The sequence below is a fragment of the Genypterus blacodes genome, unplaced genomic scaffold, assembly GCF_046128005.1.
Source record: "Genypterus blacodes isolate CSIRO-AG114 ecotype Tasmania unplaced genomic scaffold, CSIRO-AGI_Gbla_v1 ptg000455l_1, whole genome shotgun sequence".
NCBI classification, from domain to species: domain Eukaryota; kingdom Metazoa; phylum Chordata; class Actinopteri; order Ophidiiformes; family Ophidiidae; genus Genypterus; species Genypterus blacodes.
In genome coordinates this window covers 2,501-22,500 of record NW_027467223.1, presented here as the reverse complement: position 1 = coordinate 22,500, position 20,000 = coordinate 2,501, and the positions used below count along the sequence as shown (strand labels likewise).

The window sequence follows — 20,000 nt, the reverse complement described above, 5'->3', positions numbered from 1 at the left end:
GAACTCCAGGGGTCCTGAGGAGGATCCAGGTGGAACCCCACTGCTTTGTTATCATGGAGAACTTTGTCATCAGATTCTAGATCAGAAAACGTTTTGTGATCGTCCACAATGTTTTCTGTAGATTTTGTTCCAATCTGGAGCAGCTGATCACATGACAGCTGAGATCTGATTGATTGATTGATTGATGTGATTTGATTGAATCCAGTTTGGATTCTAGATTTGGTTTTTAGTTTGTGAAGACAAACAGGTTATGAGTGAGTCATTATGAAGGCCTGCAGCACACACACACACACACACACACACACACACGGACAGACTTTCTGACCTTTTGACCCTGATGATCTGGTCCCTCATGGGCTTGATGTCCTGGAAGCTCTGCTGGTTGACCAGGCTATAGACCAGGATGAAGCCCTGGCCGTTCCGGATGTAGAGGTCCCGCATGGAGGCGAACTGCTCGGTGCCGGCGGTGTCCAGGATCTCCAGCACGGACGGGGAGGAGTCCACCTCGATCTCCTTGCGGTAGAAGTCCTCGATGGTCGGGTCGTACTTCTCGATGAAGGTGCCGGTGACGAACTGCACGGTGAGGGCGGACTTCCCCACCCCGCCGCTCCCCAGGACCACCACCTTATACTCCCGCATCGCGCCGCAGCCCGCTCGGCTCCCGCATGCAGGGGACGAAGACGCGTTCACGGGCGGATAAAACAAACGCACCTGACATGACCCAGTAACGCACCGTGAGGAGGCGCCGCTATGCGGGCGGATTCTGGAGGATCTTCCCTGGAATGATGTCTAGTGGAAAATTCCCACGCTGTCCTGAAGGAAGGGCCGCCGGGACGAGGCGCGCGTGAGGCGGGAAGGCACATGTGTAACCGCGGGAAGCGAGCGAGCAGCGGAGAGAGAGAGAGACGCTACATGGCCCCGCACACACATCCACCCAGGCGGAGGCACCGAGACGAGCCGGAGGGAGGTATGAGGGCGAACAGTGCCACAGACAAAGAGGAGGAGGAGAGAGGAGGAGGAGGAGGAGGAGGAGGAGGAGGGGAGGATGGAGCTGAGGATGGAAGCCGGGAGGGGACGCGCACGATCACTGGAGGGAAAAGAAAACCTGAAGAAATAAAATCAAAGGAGCAACAAGCAGCGCCTCAGTCTGAGAGCAAAGATCTGTGATGAGGCAGTTTAACAGGAATGTGACACATGACTGACAACCAATCAGGGCCCAGCTCATTTGCATACTGTCAAACTTTACTGAGCAACTCAACTAAAACAGAATAGAGAGAGAGAGAGAGAAAGAGAGAGAGAGTGAGACAGACAGGGGCAGAGAGAGAGACGTGCAGAGAGAGAGACGCCTCTCTTCTCCTCTGCAGTGTTTCCTCAGACATCATTAGCTGCTGCAGCTGCAGTTTGCTGCATTACAGACTGCAGCTGGCTGTTTTACCCATAATGCCCCCTGTTGATCTCAGTCAGATTCCTCCTCTTCTTCTTACTCTGTGAGACCTTCAGGCTCTGTTTACATTAAACCTGATCTCAGTATCTGAGGTTACCTGGAGTCTGCAGCCATTAGGCTGTCTGAGCGCCGCATTCCTCTTCCTCCTCTTCTTCCTCCTGGTTCTGCGCTGAGCTCGGTCACGCCCCCTGGTGGGAAACAGAAGGAACCGCAGCCCAAAACTCCAACTTTATGAGGAAAAACTCGATTTACACCAAAACTGACATGAAGAACAAAACACACGCACGCACACACACACACACACACACACACACACACGTATTGAATAAATGTAAGTTTCTAGAAAAATCGAAAAAAAGAACAAATGTTTGTGTTTAAACATCCTGAGACAAATAAACTTTTTTTTTACTACAAACTGTTGGAAAACTCCTCAACCAATCCTGAAGTGTTTAGGATTTAAGTTTAATGAGCTTCATTTCAATAAATGTAATAAATACATTTAATAAAAAGAGATAAATATAAAATCAGTGAGAATGTGTGTGTGGGTGTCTAAATGAGCAGAAGGCTCTCTGGGGCCCCCTGGTGGAGGATCCGGGTGAAGCTCACTCATGTTCCCACAGTGAAACTCATCAGTCACCACACACAAACTTCCTTTGAATTTTTTTTATTTTTCTTTCTTTCAATAGATTTTACACTATCCTGCTGGAACCAAAGAAACATTTGACTATAGAAACATAAAATATATGCAAAAGAACACACATTAAAATGATTACATCCAAACTCTGAATCCAATGAGGGTCATGTGGTCCAGTCTCACTTTTCTCTTTGTCTTTTAGGGTTCAACTGCAACACTGCTGGCACGGGCGTCCCCGCGGCGTCGCCCCCTGGTGGCCGACGCCGGGACAACAGGAGCAGGGAGGCGTGGGTGTTGGCCGTGTGGCAGCGGCTCCTTTTGGCCTCGGCGTGAGAACAATAAAACCTAAAAATATAAAGATTTACCCTTGAAATGAGCGCGAGGAGAGATCTGACGACCCGGTGCAGTCTTTCTTTCTTTAATTAACTTCTTAAGAGCTCTAAAAACGTAAAACCTCAAGCACGGTGGACTCAAGATAAGGCAAAGTGTTCGGATAAGCTGAGTCTGCTCAGAAAGTGCTGGCGTTTCTCTGTTTGATACCATCGGTGGGCTGTTTCAGAAACATGACATCGAGAGGGCGGGGTCGGTCGGCGCAGGACATTCATGTGGAGGTTAAGAAGAAAAACAAGGGATTTTCCATGCAAGATGAAGAATTAAAGTTCTTATCGTACTGACAGTGACCTCTGAACCCTCGGCGTAAATTAAGAAGCGATCCCATCTTTGACCAGAATGAAAAGTGCAAACGCCTCCAACACCTGGACCCAGAGGGCCGTCGTCAGGGCAACCATGGACATCTCAACTTACTCATTTATAGATGATTGACTTTATATATATTTATAGATATATATATATATATATATATATAATCTATGTAACATTGATGCCTGTATCTCTACGTGTTACACTGGCAGCTCTACAGCGCCGCTCTGCTCTACAGCGCCGCTCTGCTCTCTGCTAAAGGAAAATATTAGGTCGTAATCTCACTGAATAAGAAATGTTCCAATCTCCTTTACAATCTACGAGTGTACAGTGTTCTAGCAAAACAAACAGGAAGTCAACTTAACAATGTCATTTAAACAGGAAGTCAACTTAACAATGTCATTTACAAAAATACCCAACTTTAGTAATTGCAACATTTGGTTGCCACAGCAACAACTTAATATTGTTATGAAACACTATCATACTAGAGTGAAAAGTACATCTTTTTTGAAATTTTCTTCTCTTTTTTTGGTAAAATGTCATCTATACAATAAACATTTTTTTTTCCAACAACACAAGCGAATCTACGACTATGCTCATCACCGCCGTGCGACGCCACGCTCCGCTCCATGAGAAGGCGAGAAAGATCCGCTGGCTTTCTGCGGGGCGGGTTTCTTTTTAAGCCCCGCCCCCTGTTCTTGTGCGACCTCTCATTGGCTGACCTGACGGGTTAGACCTTGAAGTGACCGACCGTGCGGAATGCAGCACAGCTCAATAAATTACATTCATTTCAAAATAGAATAGTTTACATCAACATCATCTCGACTAAAATGCGACCAAGAGTAACGCAAGATAAATTACAACAAAATAGAACTTTCACCTTCCACCGTCAAAGGTTACGTACAAACCGTGATGAGCCTGAGGAGCGACGCACAGAGCGCCCCGCCCAGAGCGCCTGGCCCCTCCTCCTCCTAAAGGTGTGATTGTGGATTGTCGATGTTAATCAAGCACCATGAAGTTACGTCAGGAAGTTGAAGAATGGAGACAAACGTTTGCTGAGTGCGGCGACTTAAACACGCCCACACACGGTAAAGGGGCGTCGGCCTAAAGCAAGAGACCGTTTGACCGACCGGACTAGAAACAAACGATTGATCTGGAGGTGCGGGTGGAGGTGAGGGGGTGGGGGTCAAAGGTCAAACATACCTCGATAGTACACACAACACAAACCTTAAATAACTTTGAATACAATTCTAGAAGTGTGAATATAAAGGTTTCAAAGTAAGAGACACTTTACATACATGACACGGTTACGACACCTTGTTTTCACTCAGCTTCCTCATGTAAACCACTCAACACACACATTCTACAAAGCTAGGTTTGATTTGTCGTTTCTTTTGTTTCTTTTTCGTCTCGGTAAAGTCACTTGTGATGTTAGAGAGGAGCGTAGCTAGAAAACTCTACGGGGCTTTCCAGATGTGAGACGCTTCAGTGTGACTCGTGTTGTGTTGATGATCTTTTTTTAGGCACTTCTACAGTTTCCTCCAGTGGAACAGGATTCTCGGTGATAGTCGGGTCACAGATCAGACCTCCAGTCAGAGTTCAAGTCATCTTTAGCTTGACGAGCGTCGTCAAATGCACCGTTAGTTTAGTCTTAGCACTTAAATTCACCCCCAAACGGTCCGGCGGGCCCGCAGCCTGCCGGGCCTCGCTCCGGTTCCCAGTCTGCCGGCAGACCATCCGCCTCCGGGCCGGGTCTGGAGCTTTGTGTCTCTGTGCCCCTCTACGCTCACCGCTCTGTCCGACCCAGCACCCAAACTGAAGTGGACCGGGTGAAGCAGCGGCCCGGGAGATCAGAAGCTGAAGAACAAAGTGGCTCTGCTTTCTCACAAGACTTCAACTTTGGCGAGACGTTTCCAAACGTGAGAAGTCGGCGGGTTGGCAGGGGCGGAGCCTCGTGGCGGCGTCCTGACGAGAGAACGTCCCCGTGCGAGGACATTCAACTTAAGAGGGCAGAGAGAGAAGCCGAGACCACCGGACCAAACCTATGGCCGGCGTCCCTCCAAAGAGCCGGGGGCGAATCCTTCGCGGTCTGCGGCGCTGCGTTCCTCCGTCCGGTGCGATAGGAGCGCCGTGTCCACAAACCGGGGGGTGGCGGTTGTGCAGAGGTTTAGGGAACAGATGGACACAGAGACGGGGATCCACGGTGCTTTGGAGAACGAGCGGTGAAATGACCTCTAACCTCTATCCTGTGTCTGTGGCTATGCTGGACTATACATTAGAATATTTTTCACTTTTTTCTTGTTAATAGTTTTTTCTAGCAATACGTTTATATATATTGTTATGTTTTTTTAACGTGTGTGTGTGTGTGTGTGTGTGTTACACCGGCACTGCAGTTCTTACGGTTAAATGGTGGTGTTACACTCTTAGCATGCAGGTTGCTGGACCTCTATAGGAGAGGTCAGGTAGTATTTACACAGGGGGGGAGGCCTGGGGGATCCTACTGCAGCTGGGTAACACTCACTCCTCACCCCTACTTCAGGATGATCTGCAGCACAGAGAGAGAGAGAGAGAGGGGGGGGGGGAGAGGGAGGGAGGGAGGGAGGGAGAGGGAGGGAGGGAGGGAGGGAGAGGGGTGGAGAGAGGGAGAGGAGGGACAGAGAGGGAGGGAGGGAGAGGGGGGGGAGAGGGAGGGAGGGAGGGAGAGGGAGGGAGAGAGGGAGAGGGAGGGAGAGAGGGAGGGAGGGAGGGAGGGAGGGAGAGGAGGGACAGAGAGGGAGGGAGGGAGAGTGGGAGAGGGAGAGAGAGAGAGAGAGGGGGGGGAGAGGGAGAGGAGGGAGGTCGAGGGAGAGGAGGGACAGAGAGGGAGGGAGGGAGGGATGGTAGGGAGGGAGAGTGGGAGTGGGAGAGGGAGAGAGAGAGGGAGGGAGGGAGAGAGAGAGAGAGAGAGAGGGAGAGAGAGGGGGAGAGAGACAGAGAGAAAGGGAGTGAGAGCGGGAGGGAGAGAGAGAGGGAGGGGGTTTACTTCTCCTGTGAAAGACAAACTTTAAGTCACTCATAAAAGTACAACTTTGTAACCCAACCAAGGAACCTGGAGAATCTGAGTCCAGATGAGGATCAGAGTTAGAGAACACTAGAGAACACATACACTTCAACAAGTCAACATGTGATCACTGAGGTCGCACAATGTGGGCCCTACACGAATGAAGGGCAAGAGAGAGAGAGAGAGAGAGAGAGGGAGAGGGAGGGAGAGAGAGACAGAGAGAGAGAGAGAGAGAGAGAGAGAGAGAGGGAGAGAGAGAGGGGGAGAGAGGGGGAGAGAGAGAGAGAGTGAGAGAGAGAGAGAGAGAGCGAGAGCGAGAGAGGGGGGGGGGTTCAGGTAGAAGCTGCTGTCTTCCTTCTGTACGTTGTTTCCAGGTCAGAACAAAGCAGCTTGGCGTTGGGTGCTTGTTAATAGACAGAGACCACAGGCTACAGCACACAGAGGGAGTGTGTGTGTGTGTGTGTGTGTGTGTGTGCGTGCGTGTGCGTGTGTGTGCGTGTGTGTGTTTGATAAAATGACTTGCTAATGTGTTGTTTGGTGCCAGACTCCACCCATCTGGCACTACAGGTGGATCAAAACAAACGCCTGCTGTCCTGCTGGCCTCAGAGCCGATGGGAGGTCTCAGACTGCAGACAGATCTATAGATCCTGATGGACAGCTGAACTGAGCTGCAGCTTCAAACTAAACAACTGAATGAGATCCTTCTTGTGTTTGTTTGTTTGTTTGTCTCTGTCTCTGAAGACGCCGTCATCCTCCTGTCAGCCTCAGTGTGCTCCCACATTCAGACACCAGAGGGAGCTAAAGCCTAAACCCTGACCCCACAGAGGCTCAGTTAACATGGTTCCTCCTCACAATGACACCTGAGTCACAGATCTGAGGGTCTAACCTGCAGACCAGGATCCCCTCTGTCATCATGTGACAGCCATCAGGAGGTGGGAGTGAGAAGACCAACCAGGGTTTAAGACTGCTGCTTCTGACAGACACAAGGTGGAATTATGTTCTGATATCTGTATGATGATATGAGAGGCTAGGAGAGAGAGAGAGAGAGAGAGAGAGAGAGAGAGACAGAGACAGAGAGTGAGAGAGACAGAGAGAGAGAGGGAAGACAGAGAGAGAGAGAGGGAAGACAGAGAGACAGAGAGAGAAGGCAGAGAGAGAGAGAGAGACAGAGAGTGAGAGAGAGAGAGAGAGAGAGAAGGCAGAGAGAGAGAGAGAGAGACAGAGACAGAGACAGAGAGTGAGAGAGACAGAGAGAGAGAGAGGGAAGACAGAGAGAGAGAGAGGGAAGACAGAGAGACAGAGAGACAGAGAGAGAAGGCAGAGAGAGAGAGAGAGAGACAGAGAGTGAGAGAGAGAGAGAGAGAGAAGGCAGAGAGAGAGAGAGAGAGACAGAGAGTGAGAGAGAGAGAAAGAGGGAAGGCAGAGAGAGAGAGAGAAGGCAGAGAGAGAGAGAGACAGAGAGAGACAGAGAGAGAGAAGGCAGAGAGAGAGGGAAGACAGAGAGAGAGAGAGAGGGAGGGAAGACAGAGAGAGACAGAAAGAGAGAGAGAGAGAAGGCAGAGAGAGAGAGAGAGAGGGAAGACACAGAGAGAGAGAGAGAGAGAGAGAGAGAGAGAGAGACAGAGACAGAGAGTGAGAGAGACAGAGAGAGAGAGAGGGAAGACAGAGAGAGAGAGAGGGAAGACAGAGAGACAGAGAGACAGAGAGAGAAGGCAGAGAGAGAGAGAGACAGAGAGTGAGAGAGAGAGAGAGAGAGAGAGACAGAGAGTGAGAGAGAGAGAAAGAGGGAAGGCAGAGAGAGAGAGAGAAGGCAGAGAGAGAGAGAGACAGAGAGAGACAGAGAGAGAGAGGGAAGACAGAGAGAGAGAGAGAGGGAGGGAAGACAGAGAGAGAGACAGAAAGAGAGAGAGAGAGAAGGCAGAGAGAGAGAGAGAGAGGGAAGACAGAGAGAGAGAGAGAGAGAGAGAGAGAGAGAGAGAGAGAGAAAGAGGGAAGGCAGAGAGAGAGAGAGAGAAAGAGGGAAGGCAGAGAGAGAGAGAGAAAGAGGGAAGGCAGAGAGAGAGAGAGAAGGCAGAGAGAGAGAGAGGGAAGGCAGAGAGAGAGAGAGACAGAGAGAGAGGGAAGGCGGCGAGAGAGAGAGAGAGGGAAGGCAGAGAGAGAGAGAGAGAGAGAGAGAGAGAGAAGGCAGAGAGAGAGAGAGAGAGAGCGAGAGAGATGGCAGAGAGAGAGAGGGAGAGAGAGGGAAGGCAGAGAGAGAGAGAGAGAGAGAGGGGCAGTGAGAGAGGCAGAGAGAGAGAGAGAGAGAGAGGGAGAGGCAGAGAGAGAGAGAGGCAGAGAGAGAGAGAGAGAGAGGGAGAGAGAGGCAGAGGCAGAGAGAGAGAGAGAGAGGCGCAGAGAGAGAGAGAGAGAGAGGGAGAGAGAGAGAGAGAGAGGGAGAGAGAGAGAGGCAGAGGCAGAGAGAGAGGCAGAGAGAGAGAGAGAGAGAGAGAGAGGCAGAGAGAGAGAGAGAGGCAGAGAGTGCTGACGTCAGTGTTGCTCTGGCTGCTTGTCCCACATGCATCTTTAAAGAGCAGCTCTGCTCTGCTTCCTGCTGCTCCTGCATGCCAATTACAGAGAGAGAGGCGGTGACACACAGGAAGTGCACATAACACCGGCCTGTGAGCAGCAGAGCGCGAGGCGCCGGTCCACTCCCCGCTCCATCATCAAAGGAAAGTGAATAAGAGAGGGGCTCTGGGGATTCTGATCTGAGATGTGGATCACAGAGGGACTCTGTTCTGTTCAGGTCCAGGAAGGATTCTGATGACCTCATTCACAAACAAAGTGTGCATCCAGCAGAGTAATGGTGTGCATGATGTCACATCTACACACACACACACACACACACACACACACACACACAATCTATAAACAAGATGAGCGGATGATAGAGGGGACCTCCATGTTCCTTTAAACCAGGACCCAGACTGTGCAGGAGCAGATCTCTGCTATCTGAACCTCAGGAATGAAAGCGGACTGGCGCCCCCTGGTGGAGGAGCTCTGTAGAGCCTTCAGCTGAGCATCAAGCTCCTCTTCCTCAAGAGCTTCACAGAGAGGCAGAGCGGTAAACAGAGCTCCAGGTCTATCTGCTAGAAATCAGCAGAATGCCACCCAAGAGGTCAAAGGTCACATGGACAAACGCTGACATGAAAGAATCTAACATCTAAAGACACCTAAACACACCAACACATGTGTGAAGAGTTTGTGTGTGTGTGCGTGTGTCTCTGTGCGTGTGTGTGTGTGTGTGTGTGTGTGTGTGTGTGTCTGCGTAGCACACAAGCGGTACAGATGGCGCCCCTGCTGCAGATGAAGAGGCTTGTTTGACGACAACGAGAAAGTGGAAAATAAAACTTAAAAAAAAGAACAGAACATGCAAAACCAAAACAGGAAGTAGTGCAACACAACACAACTACGACTCTGCAAATGTTGGAGCTCTGAAGAAGCGCTCGGTGCTGCGGGCGCGGGGCCGTGAGCGAGCGGGCAGCTCCTCTTCAGAGCTCCGGGGTCTGATGAAAGAAAGCTTTAAAAGGAGCAAACCTGATTGGCTGGTGCTGTTGCTGCGTAGGGGACACTTGTGGCAGGAGTTGTTGCTGCAGAGACAGTAGCAGGCGTAGCACTGTACATCATTGGGACTTTGAGGGCGGGAGAGGGGGGAGGTGGGGGAGGGGCGGGGTAGGGAGGGAGGGGGTTGTAGCGATGGACAGGTAGGTGGAGCGTTATGGTAACCATGGCAACAGTTGTGGTGCGTAGGCGTGTGGTGGTATGGTTTGTTGTAGTTGTTGCAGTGGGTGGTGGTTACAGAGAGCCAGAGAGCCGTCGTTAGGGGCGACACCGGCAGATGGCATGCGACCATTCACAATGCAAAGCCAGGAAGGAGGGAGAAAGAGAGAGAGAGAGAGAGAAAAGGGAGAGAGAGAGGGAGGGAGGGGGAGAGAGAGAGGCAGAGAGAGAGAGAGGGACGGAGTGAGAGAGAGAGAGAGTGGGAGAGAAAGAGGGAGGGGGAGAGAGAGAGAGGCAGAGAGAGGGAGGGAGGGAGAGAGAAAGAGAGAGGGAGGGAGGGAGGGAGAGAGAGAGAGAAAGAGGGGGGAGAGAAAGAGAGAGAGAGAGAGAGAGAGAGAGAGGGAGGGGGAGAAAAACAAAAACATAAAAACAAGAGGAGAAAAGCAGATTTCAGTCACATTTACGGAAATTTAGATGGAAAATCAGTTTGCTGTTTTTTCCCAGAGAAGTTTTCTTGCAGCAGGTTTTATTTTGTAATCCATTGGTTTGATTCCTAAACATCAGTGAGTGACATCACACTGCTTTAGGAGCTGAGGTGAGGAGACATGACGTCTTCATCACCACAGAAGAAGATTGACCTGAGGTCTAGACGCTCCAGGGGGGAAAACTTCTCTGGGAAACTGATTTAAATTTCCTGATCGACAAGCACAGCAGAGACAATAACTAAGGAGCCTACAGCATCAGAACACAAACACTGAGCAGAACCTGGTCCTCACTAACATCTGAACCTTCAGAACGCTGCACTGAGCCAGAGGAGCAGCAGGGACACAAAGAGGCTGAAGGTCAAACTGCTCCAGGTGAAACAAAACCCACAGGAGACAGGAGCCTCAACAACCAATGACGTTTTGTCTCACCTGCAAAGGATGTGAATGTGCCCCCCCCCCCACACACAGCACCCCACCCCCCTCCCCCAACATCAACACAGTGTGTGAGAGAGCGAGGGAAGGTCACGACCTACCAAGGCTGCTAGCAGGAGTCATGCACAAGACTGAGCCTGTGTGGTCATGCAGAGAGAGAGAGGGAGGGAGGGAGAGAGGGTGGGAGGGAGGGAGAGGAGGAAGAGAGAGAGGGAGAAAGAGATGGAGACACAGAGAGAGAGGGGGGGGGGAGGGAGAGATGAAGAAATAAATGGTTAATAGAGAGGGAGGAGAACAATCAAGTTAGACAAAAAGCTCAGATTTCACTCATGAGGAAAAGTGTGTTTACACACACAGCTCCAGAAGGTTCCAGGCCTGGAGAACACAGGGAGGTTCCATGAGTCCAGGAGTCTGATTGAGCCTGAAGCTTCTCTCCAGGCCTGGAACATTTAATTCACTACTTTTATGAGCTTTCAAAGCCCAAAATGCCAAAGAATCAGACAGAGCTGCAGCTAGAGCGTGTGTGGACATGCAGAGCGTGCAGGACTCAAACCAGAGACTTCTAGAGAAAGAGAGAGACAAGGAGGAGGATCATGCAGCGTCCACCATGAGCTCAGGCTCTGGGTCCAGCTCTGGGTCCAGCTCTGGGTCCAGCTCTGGGTCCAGCTCTGGGTCCAGCTCTGGGTCCAGTCGTGGGGAGGAACCTTCACCTAAATAACAGTCCACCTCTCTGCAGCCCGAGCAAATGGAGAGCAACAAATTTGACCCAGAGCTGCCTCCAACACAGAGAGAGAGAGAGAGAGACAGAGAGAGAGACAGAGAGACAGAGAGAGACAGACAGACAGACAGAGACAGACAGAGACAGACAGACAGACAGACAGACAGACAGACAGACAGAGAGAGAGACAGACAGACAGACAGACAGACAGACAGACAGACAGACAGACAGACAGACAGACAGACAGAGCGCTGGAGGCAGAGCTGCACTTTCGGTGATACTCAGTCGTGGCCTGGTGTCAGTGTGTAGATGTTTGTGGTTCCTTCATGTATCTCAGCTGCTTCACAGGACAGAACCACATCCATAAGGATCCATTCAAAGACCTGGACCACAAACATCTACACTGTGAGACCACTTACAGAAAATACAAGATGTCCTTTGTGTGTAGATCATTAAATGTAGTAAAGTGGTTTAGCAGGCTGCTGTTAGTCTGAGAGCTTTGGTTTGAAGGACTGAAGGAAGCAAACAGACGCCGGCTCATCTGGGAAACTCAAACTCAATTGCGTTTTGCATGGAGAGATTGAATGAAGCTGAGTTTTCTACGTCTTCTCTCCAGGTCAGGTCAGAGCCTCATGATGGCTCTGAAGGCGTCGCTGCTGCAGATGTGTGAGAGATCAAAGCCCGGCCACCTGCCAGCAGTTAGGGGTTTTATCAGCGGGCAGGAGATCAGAGGTGGAGACGGCCCAGCAGACAGCTGAAAGGCTATCAGACACCAGGCCTCCTCCTGTTCTCTCCTCCTCCTGTTCTCTCCTTCTCCTTTCAAACATCTGCTGTTTGACATGATTTAAGATTTTGCCTGACACAGAAACTTGAAGTCCCAGATAAGTAAAAGTGTCCAAACGTTGGAGAAGGTGAAGGAGGAGCAGACCAACATGATGATTCAAGCACTTCCTGTTTGGGACTGAACTCATCTTCAGAGGCTTTAGGAGAACATCTGTCTCTACTGTGAAACTCAAGCTTTGGTTTGTTCATTTATTGGTTTATTGGCTGAAACTAAACTTGATCAAATCCATGCTAAAGTTATATTTGCTTTGTTTTTAAGAATAAAATATCCCCCGACCCTCCCCCCTCCCCCCTCCCCCTCTGATATTGAATTCGGATCCTTGTGGAAGTATTAAATTCACAGATTGAAACCTGAGTATGGGGACAACCTTGGTCCCAGAAGTCCCAGAGACGACAGGATGCTGTTCATGTGGAGCTGCTTCAGCACACTTCAGAGATTGATTGATCCGTGCGTGTGTGTGTGTGTGTGTGTGTGTGTGTGTGTGTGCATGCTGCGTGGCGTGTCCGGTCCGTGTGCCTGGTCTGCTCTTACCTGTAGGGAAGAATGTGGGCTGCTGGAGGTGGGCCTGGGCCAGGGCCTGCTGATAGTGCAACATGCTGGGGTTGAACAGGCTGGCGGCCCCGTTGCTCTTCTCGAGCGCCTGTCTCTTTGGTAGCGGCTGGAGGACGCCGTGTGGGAACGCCTGGCCACCCGAACACACACGCACACACACACACACACACACGCACACGCACACAGAGAGAGCAGGTGACACACAGGTAGAGGAGGTTTGAGGCGTACACCAGCTAACTTCACAGTCTGTTAATCAGGCTAAGCACAGCACCACACGCTAACAATGGAGACTAACTATCACAAAGACAATGAGAAACTACACTGTAGCATCAATCAACAACAACTGGAACTACTTTAGCTTGGACATTTACTGCTTACAGAAATCACATCACTACATTCAAATCCATAATTGCCACTGGTGATAAATGTAAATATAGATTTATACTTTTTAAGGCAGCACTATGTAACCTTTGACCTGAACATGTGACCTTCATGTTCACATATAGATGTATGAGGCAGATCGCTCCGGTGTGTCGGCCCCTAACGTAAACAAAGAGTGCCGTGTTGTGAGCTGCGTTGTTCTTAAAGCCAGATGAGGCTGTGTGAGCGCTCATGTAAGAGTTTAACCTTAGCCAGCTTGACCCCTTCCCTGGAGTTACATCGCCATAGTGACGACAGGGCCCCAACCCATTAAGGACACTGGTTAAGCGACGGGGAAACTCCTGTCCACTGTCCGATCCCTGGATCATAACATGGAGCGTCTGCTGGGCAGATCTGTGCGCGGCGCTGCAGCGAGACGAGGTCAAGTTCAGCCACGGTGGAATACTGACCTCTACCACGCAGAGTCACAGCCAGAGTCGGGACTGTGAGCGCCGCTGTGGAGCAGGAAACTAAACAAACGGCAATAAAACAACGACGACGGAGCCAAAAGCTACATAGTGCTGCTTTAAGTGTCGTACAGGGTTTCACCAAAACAAAAGAGCCAACTTAAATTTTGTGAGTGGCTACAGTACAATTAAAGAAGCTACATGCAAAGCAAAAGGTGAAAGTCAAAGTACCAGGTCTACAGTTGCCTCGAGGGGTCGCTTCATTGCTTTGGCAGTCGACTGAGTCTTTAATTAGCAGGCAGCGAGCACATGATGGCAGTGGGCCAATGGGATTCAAGCGTATTAACATACAGGTAACAGCAAGCAGAGGTGCGTCATGGGGGACAGCATTGCATTGTGGATAGGTGAGAAGGAAAAAAACATAAACAAAAATAATCTGAATGCAAGTATACCACATACAAAACAACAGGCATGCACATAAACAAAAAACTGTTTTGTTTACTCTGGAGAAACATTGCTATTGTTTGAATTAGTATAAAAGCAAAAAAGCATCTACATTAACCTTTGGTTAACAAAGCAAAAGACTCTATGATGGTCTCACAACTACTGCCAGAGCATTTAGTACTAACCAAGACCACTGCTCAACAAGTACATCATCTCCTGGAGCGTGACGCGCCGGACACTTCACAAAACCTCACCATCAGCTTCTTTACGTCTGAACTGGCTCACTGGAGGCGTGTCTCTATCACTCTGCTCCTCCCACTGGCCCACTGGAGGCGTGCCTCTATCACTCTGCTCCTCCCACTGGCTCACTGGAGGCGTGCCTCTATCACTCTGCTCACTGGAGGCGTGTCTCTATCACTCTGCTCACTGGAGGCGTGTCTCTATCACTCTGCTCCTCCCACTGGCTCACTGGAGGCGTGTCTCTATCACTCTGCTCCTCCCACTGGCTCACTGGAGGCGTGTCTCTATCACTCTGCTCCTCCCACTTGCTCACTGGTGGCGTGTCTCTATCACTCTGCTCCTCCCACTGGCTCACTGGAGGCGTGTCTCTATCACTCTGCTCCTCCCACTTGCTCACTGGAGGCGTGCCTCTATCACTCTGCTCACTGGAGGCGTGTCTCTATCACTCTGCTCACTGGAGGCGTGTCTCTATCACTCTGCTCACTGGAGGCGTGTCTCTATCACTCTGCTCCTCCCACTGGCTCACTGGAGGCGTGTCTCTATCACTCTGCTCCTCCCACTGGCTCACTGGAGGCGTGCCTCTATCACTCTGCTCACTGGAGGCGTGTCTCTATCACTCTGCTCCTCCCACTGGCTCACTGGAGGCGTGTCTCTATCACTCTGCTCCTCCCACTGGCTCACTGGAGGCGTGCCTCTATCACTCTGCTCACTGGAGGCGTGTCTCTATCACTCTGCTCACTGGAGGCGTGTCTCTATCACTCTGCTCCTCCCACTGGCTCACTGGAGGCATGTCTCTATCACTCTGCTCCTCCCACTTGCTCACTGGAGGCGTGTCTCTATCACTCTGCTCCTCCCACTGGCTCCCTGAGGCGTGTCTCTATCACTCTGCTCACTGGAGGTGTGTCTCTATCACTCTGCTCCTCCCACTGGCTCACTGGAGGCGTGTCATGTTACGGGGCCACAACGCACAAGAAGGCACCCGGCAGTTACTTTAGGATAGAGATCCATACTGGGGGTTCAGGGTCAGAGGTCACAGCTGTCTTCATGTAGAGGAGCTTCAGAGGCTCTAACTTGTGCTCATGGATCCATAAGGGTCCATTAGAGACCTACAGACCTTCAGAGACCAACAAACATCTACACACAGAGACGACTCACAGAGTTCAGACGTAGAGGAGCTGAGGATGATGAAATGTTGTAAAGTTGCCGGCGCATCACTTGAACATGATCTAAGTAGTGATATGTAAACACAGCTGATCTACACGTGACATACAGGGTCAAGCTACGTTCACACTCCAGGCCTGAAGGCTCCATTCTGCTGCTTCACACAGATCTTTGTGTCTGTGTGTGATCCATGTGTGTGTGAGAACAACAAAGCACTGAATCTGTGCCACAGTCAAATCATGAGAAAAGGAAGCATGTTGTTGGCGTGTCGCTCCAGTTTAGCTTTGATGGACGCTCCTGATCTACATCTACAGACGGACACTCTCCTCTTCCGCACACTTAACTCTTTCACTACTGTAGCCATTGTTTGTGGTTCCCGGGCTGTGAGGCTGCGGCGCTGAATGATGACATCGGTCGGTCTGTTACGTGCACTAAACACTCAGAGCGTTTGGGTTTATTGTGATTAGTATAGGATTCCTCATATCAGAGCAGACATGAGGCACGATGAGGCAACCGAGACCTTTACAGGCCTGAATCAATCCATCTACAATCACATCATCTCTGTTCCTTCAGTCCAGGCGTGTTGTGAGTGAAGCTGATGTGTGTGTGTGTGTGTGTGTGAAGGTGCTGAGCCCGTCTGACAGGAGGGAGGCGTGGAGTCAGATCAATCAGCTCCAGGAACACACGCAAGTATGTAAGGGGAACAAATCTGATATGAGGAATGAAATCAGATTTGGTTCGTCCACATGGATCAGAGAAGCGGATCAGATCTGTGTCACATGGAGGGATGGAGACATCAGCCTGGGATGTGATCACAGCCTTCATGTACCTCCTGAACCTCAGCGCTGCCTGAGGCGGGTCTGAACCCAGAGCCTGAGTGTGAACTGAGACAGCCCCAGCATGTCTACACACGTCCACACGTTGACTCTGCTTCACTGAGGTCTGGGGACATAAACTGTCACCATCGTCTCTCCCTTTCCAGTGGCCCTGCTCTGTGACCCGTCTGTCTGCCTATAGGGGGCGCAGAAGGCCAGGTGCTGCTCTGTGACCCGTCTGTCTGCCTATAGGAGGCGCAGAAGGCCAGGTGCTGCTCTGTGACCCGTCTGTCTGCCTATAGGAGGCGCAGAAGGCCAGGTGCTGCTCTGTGAGCCGTCTGTCTGCCTGTAGGAGGCGCAGAAGGCCAGGTGCTGCTCTGTGACGCCTGTCTCCTACTGTGTAAAGAAGCACATTTCTTTAACATGTTAACTATACATGGTCTCAGCTGGTGTTCAACCTAGCCGGTGTCCATGAAGTCCAGCGTGTGTGTGTGTGTGTGTGTGTGTGTGTGTGTGTGTGTGTAAACACACTGGATGTGAGGTCACAGTGTGACATCATGGAGCTCTGTATAACTGTGACATCATCAGAATGAGGCTACACTGACTCAGGGTCCCTGCTGAGAGAAAAGAAAGATGAAGTGATGGAGTGATGAAGATGGCAGCAGGCTCATGCTTGGTCTCAGGCTCCGTCCCGTCCTGAGCGCTGCGGCCTGTTAAAGCCACATGGAAGCAGAGATGGCTGCTCTGGATGGGCGACGAGCGAGAACATCTCAGCGTGACGAAGTGATGAAGCTGAAACAACCAGGATGAAGAAGAAACCTGATCCATGCTGTGTGCCTTAGACTGAGCCTGAGAGTGAGTTACAGCTTGTGATGCTGCGTGTTTGAAGCGCTGCAACAAGGCAGGACTTCATGGGGCGGAGCTTCAGTAAAAGAGGAGCAGAGGTGCTGATGAAACAACTCTCTGTCCTGAGGTCGCCCCTCCCTCCCCTCCCTCCCCTCCCTCACCTCGGGCCACGACGGAATCGCTAATGGGAAATAGAAAATTGGGCCATAAAGTAGAGAAAGCGTGGCGTATGGGGACACGGAGGAAGAGGAGAAAGAGGAGCAAGTGTGAGGAAGAGGACTCCACACGGCTCCACGCCTGATCCTACAGCCCCATCGCACACACACACGTCAGCCAGGAAACAGTCCTGCTCCGGCCCGTGGACCCGACTGTGGCAGAGGCTCAGCTCATCAACATTCAGATGATTTGACTCTGTGTTCGTGTTCTGCTGCTGAGGTCTGAACTTCTGTCTGATGAAGACGAGGATGAGACGGGGCAGCGACCGAGCCGTCACGCCCCCCGGGAGCTCCTGGCGTGAGCAGGCTGGACCGGGTCTGTCTCTACATGACTGGTGTGAAGGAGGACGGACGGATGGACTTACAGAACTGCTGAACGATGACAAACATCTACACAATGATAGAAGTCACAGAGAGAGCAGGCTAGCTCCCTCTACTTTAACACAATCACAGCTCTGGGTCGTCCTGTGTGAAACAGGAAGTCAGAGAACATGGCATACATGTGTGGGAGGGGCTTCTGTTCGGGTGCGTTTGAGCTGCTCTCTAACATGCCGACGCTCTGGGGTTGGCTGGTATTTCTGGACGCTCCTCTTCCTGTTTCGGTGCAAAGATAGAAGAGGGACCGACCTTGTGGAGGAAGGACAAGGAGAGCAAGCAGCGATGGAGCAAGCTGATGAGGAGGGGAGCGTGCGGCGCGTTAAGCATGCCCATGCTGTGTGAGTGTGTGGGGGGGGGGAGGAGATCAGTCAGGATGCTCGCACTGAACAAGACCTGAGAGTGCAGCAGCCAAGACAAGAAAGAAGAAGCAGAGCCTGGGGAGAGCGGGGCACAGCCAAGGACCGGGTACTGGACCAGAACCACCTCACTCACTCACTCACTGACTGACTGACTGACTGACTGACTGACTGACCTGGGGGGGTTCCTCCACCATCATGAATGAGGCCACATGTACAGATTGTTGGCGCTGCCCTGATGCCTTTAGGACGCCTACTTCCTGTTTATTGTGTCCAATAAGATGAGGAGGTGTGTCCTCCAGAATAAAGGCCTAATCCACATTCATGTTTGTGTTTCTACGCTGTTACTAAGGCGATAGTACGTCACATACATACATTATATACTGTATATGTATGTATGTATGTATGTGTACGTAGAGGCTGAGTCACTCTGCTGCAGCATCAGGGACTACACAGCTCCCTCATCTTCATCACCTTCACCTCTGACCTCTGTGTGTGTGTGTGTGTGTCAGTGTGTAGATGTTGATGATGTAGATCTTTGTCCCAAAGACCAGAAGAGACACTACACACTGACACACACACAGAGGTCAGAGGTGAATTTGGTCCTGAACTCTGAGTCTCATCTAAAGCTAGGTTCACATTCCAGGTGAAGGTTTTCAGATCCATCTCTCTGACCTCCATGTGATTCAGATCAGAAGCTTCCCTGATCAAACCGTCTGTGAGAAGCTCAGATGAGAGTTCATACGGCTCATATCAATGATGTCATCATTCAGCGTCAGCCCCTCACCAGGCGGTGAGAGCAAACCTGGAGCAGAGACAGGAAGCTTCTCCTTCATGAACCCAACACACCGCCTGAGCAGGGCCAGGGGCTTCATTTACATTATTTGACTGTCACACAAATGTTTTTTAGTGGTTGATACATGTGTGTGGGGCTGATAGTGTTACCATACGGGCCAGCTGTGCATGTGTGTCACCTACAGGTCAACATCTGGCTGCTACACTCACAAACAGCTGCTTTCTCTTTAATAACATGGATGTGAAGCACAGAGACACAAAGATCTGATCTAACACAAACACATCAAGATGGAGATCTACCTCCTGGAATGTGAACGCAGCTTTGAGTCTGTGTGTGTGTGTGTGTGTGTGTGTGTGTGTGTGTGTGTGTGTGAATGTAACTACAGTAATCCAGTTTGTATTTGCTGTAGTTCACTTATGTTCAGTTCTCTAGTCAGAATATAAACATCACAACTACCGACCCATCCAGACTGGACTGGACCAACTACACCTGTGTGTGTGTGTGTGTGTGTGTGTGTGTGTGTGTCTGGAGCGCCGTGCCGCTCTCTCACCATGGCTGCGGCTGCGGCTGCGGCCTGAGCAGCCACAGCCGTCTGGTTGGCCTGGTGCTGGGCGGCCTTGATCTTGGCCTGCAGGTGGGCGGGGGGGTGGAAGTATTTGCACTTCTCACGGGAGCAGCGGCTCTTGATGTAGTCCATGCACACGGTCACCGTGTTGTCGCTGGTGTCGATCATGGGGCTGTCGCTGGGGTGAGCGAAGCGGCAGTCTGTCTCACCGCGAGCACAGTTACCCCGCTGGAACTCACGACAGACCTGAGAGCAGGAGAGGCAGGCACACACACACACATTCATGTAGAGAGAGCCACACACACACACACACACACACACATTCATGTAGAGACCCCCCCACACACACACACACAAAGAGACACAGGAATAAAGTGTGAGTGCAGGATTAAAGCCGTCTCCACACACACACACACACACACACACAGGTCACACACAGAGAAACTCACCTGTGTGCTTCCAGAGGCTCCTGATACACAAACAGATCAGACCTGAGCTCTCAGGCTCATTAAAGTATGATTTAACACTACAGACGTGTGTAGAGATGTGTGTGTGTACATCACAACTAAATACACAGAGGCCCGTGTGCCTGAGTGAAAACACTGAGTGAAGGATTTTGTGTACCGTGCAGTATCTATATACATTTAATCACATTCAGTTTAAGTATGAGAAGATGTAACTGCTCTGTAAAGACGATACAACATCACAACAACAACACCAAAGACTGACCAATGTGGAATGGAGACTTGGGCG

At 50.8% G+C, this 20,000-nt stretch overlaps 2 protein-coding genes across 10 annotated transcripts in view; both read right to left on the bottom strand.

The window, feature by feature from the left end:
- LOC142990074 (ras-related protein Rap-2a-like) overlaps positions 1–1,236 on the bottom strand; it is a 6,883-nt gene extending 5,647 nt beyond the window's left edge. The window contains exon 1 of the mRNA XM_076139810.1: positions 326–1,236. Coding sequence (XP_075995925.1) covers positions 326–639 — 314 coding nt within the window. The 5' untranslated portion in view covers positions 640–1,236. The remainder of the gene's footprint in view (positions 1–325) is intronic.
- A 400-nt stretch (positions 1,237–1,636) lies between these two features.
- Positions 1,637–20,000, bottom strand: part of LOC142990073 (muscleblind-like protein 2a) — a 20,825-nt gene continuing 2,461 nt past the window's right edge. For 2 of the 9 annotated variants that reach the window (XM_076139803.1, XM_076139801.1), the window contains exons 3-7: positions 19,233–19,493; positions 13,663–13,716; positions 12,584–12,734; positions 10,592–10,627; positions 3,160–5,322 (exon numbers count right to left, since the gene is read on the bottom strand). In XM_076139803.1, coding sequence (XP_075995918.1) covers positions 5,201–5,322; positions 10,592–10,627; positions 12,584–12,734; positions 13,663–13,716; positions 19,233–19,493 — 624 coding nt within the window. In that variant the 3' untranslated portion in view covers positions 3,160–5,200. Of the gene's footprint in view, positions 1,704–3,159; positions 5,323–9,390; positions 9,486–10,591; positions 10,628–12,583; positions 12,735–13,662; positions 13,717–19,232; positions 19,494–20,000 lie in introns of those variants that run through there. The other 7 variants (XM_076139800.1, XM_076139804.1, XM_076139805.1 and 4 more) reach the window with 7 other exon arrangements.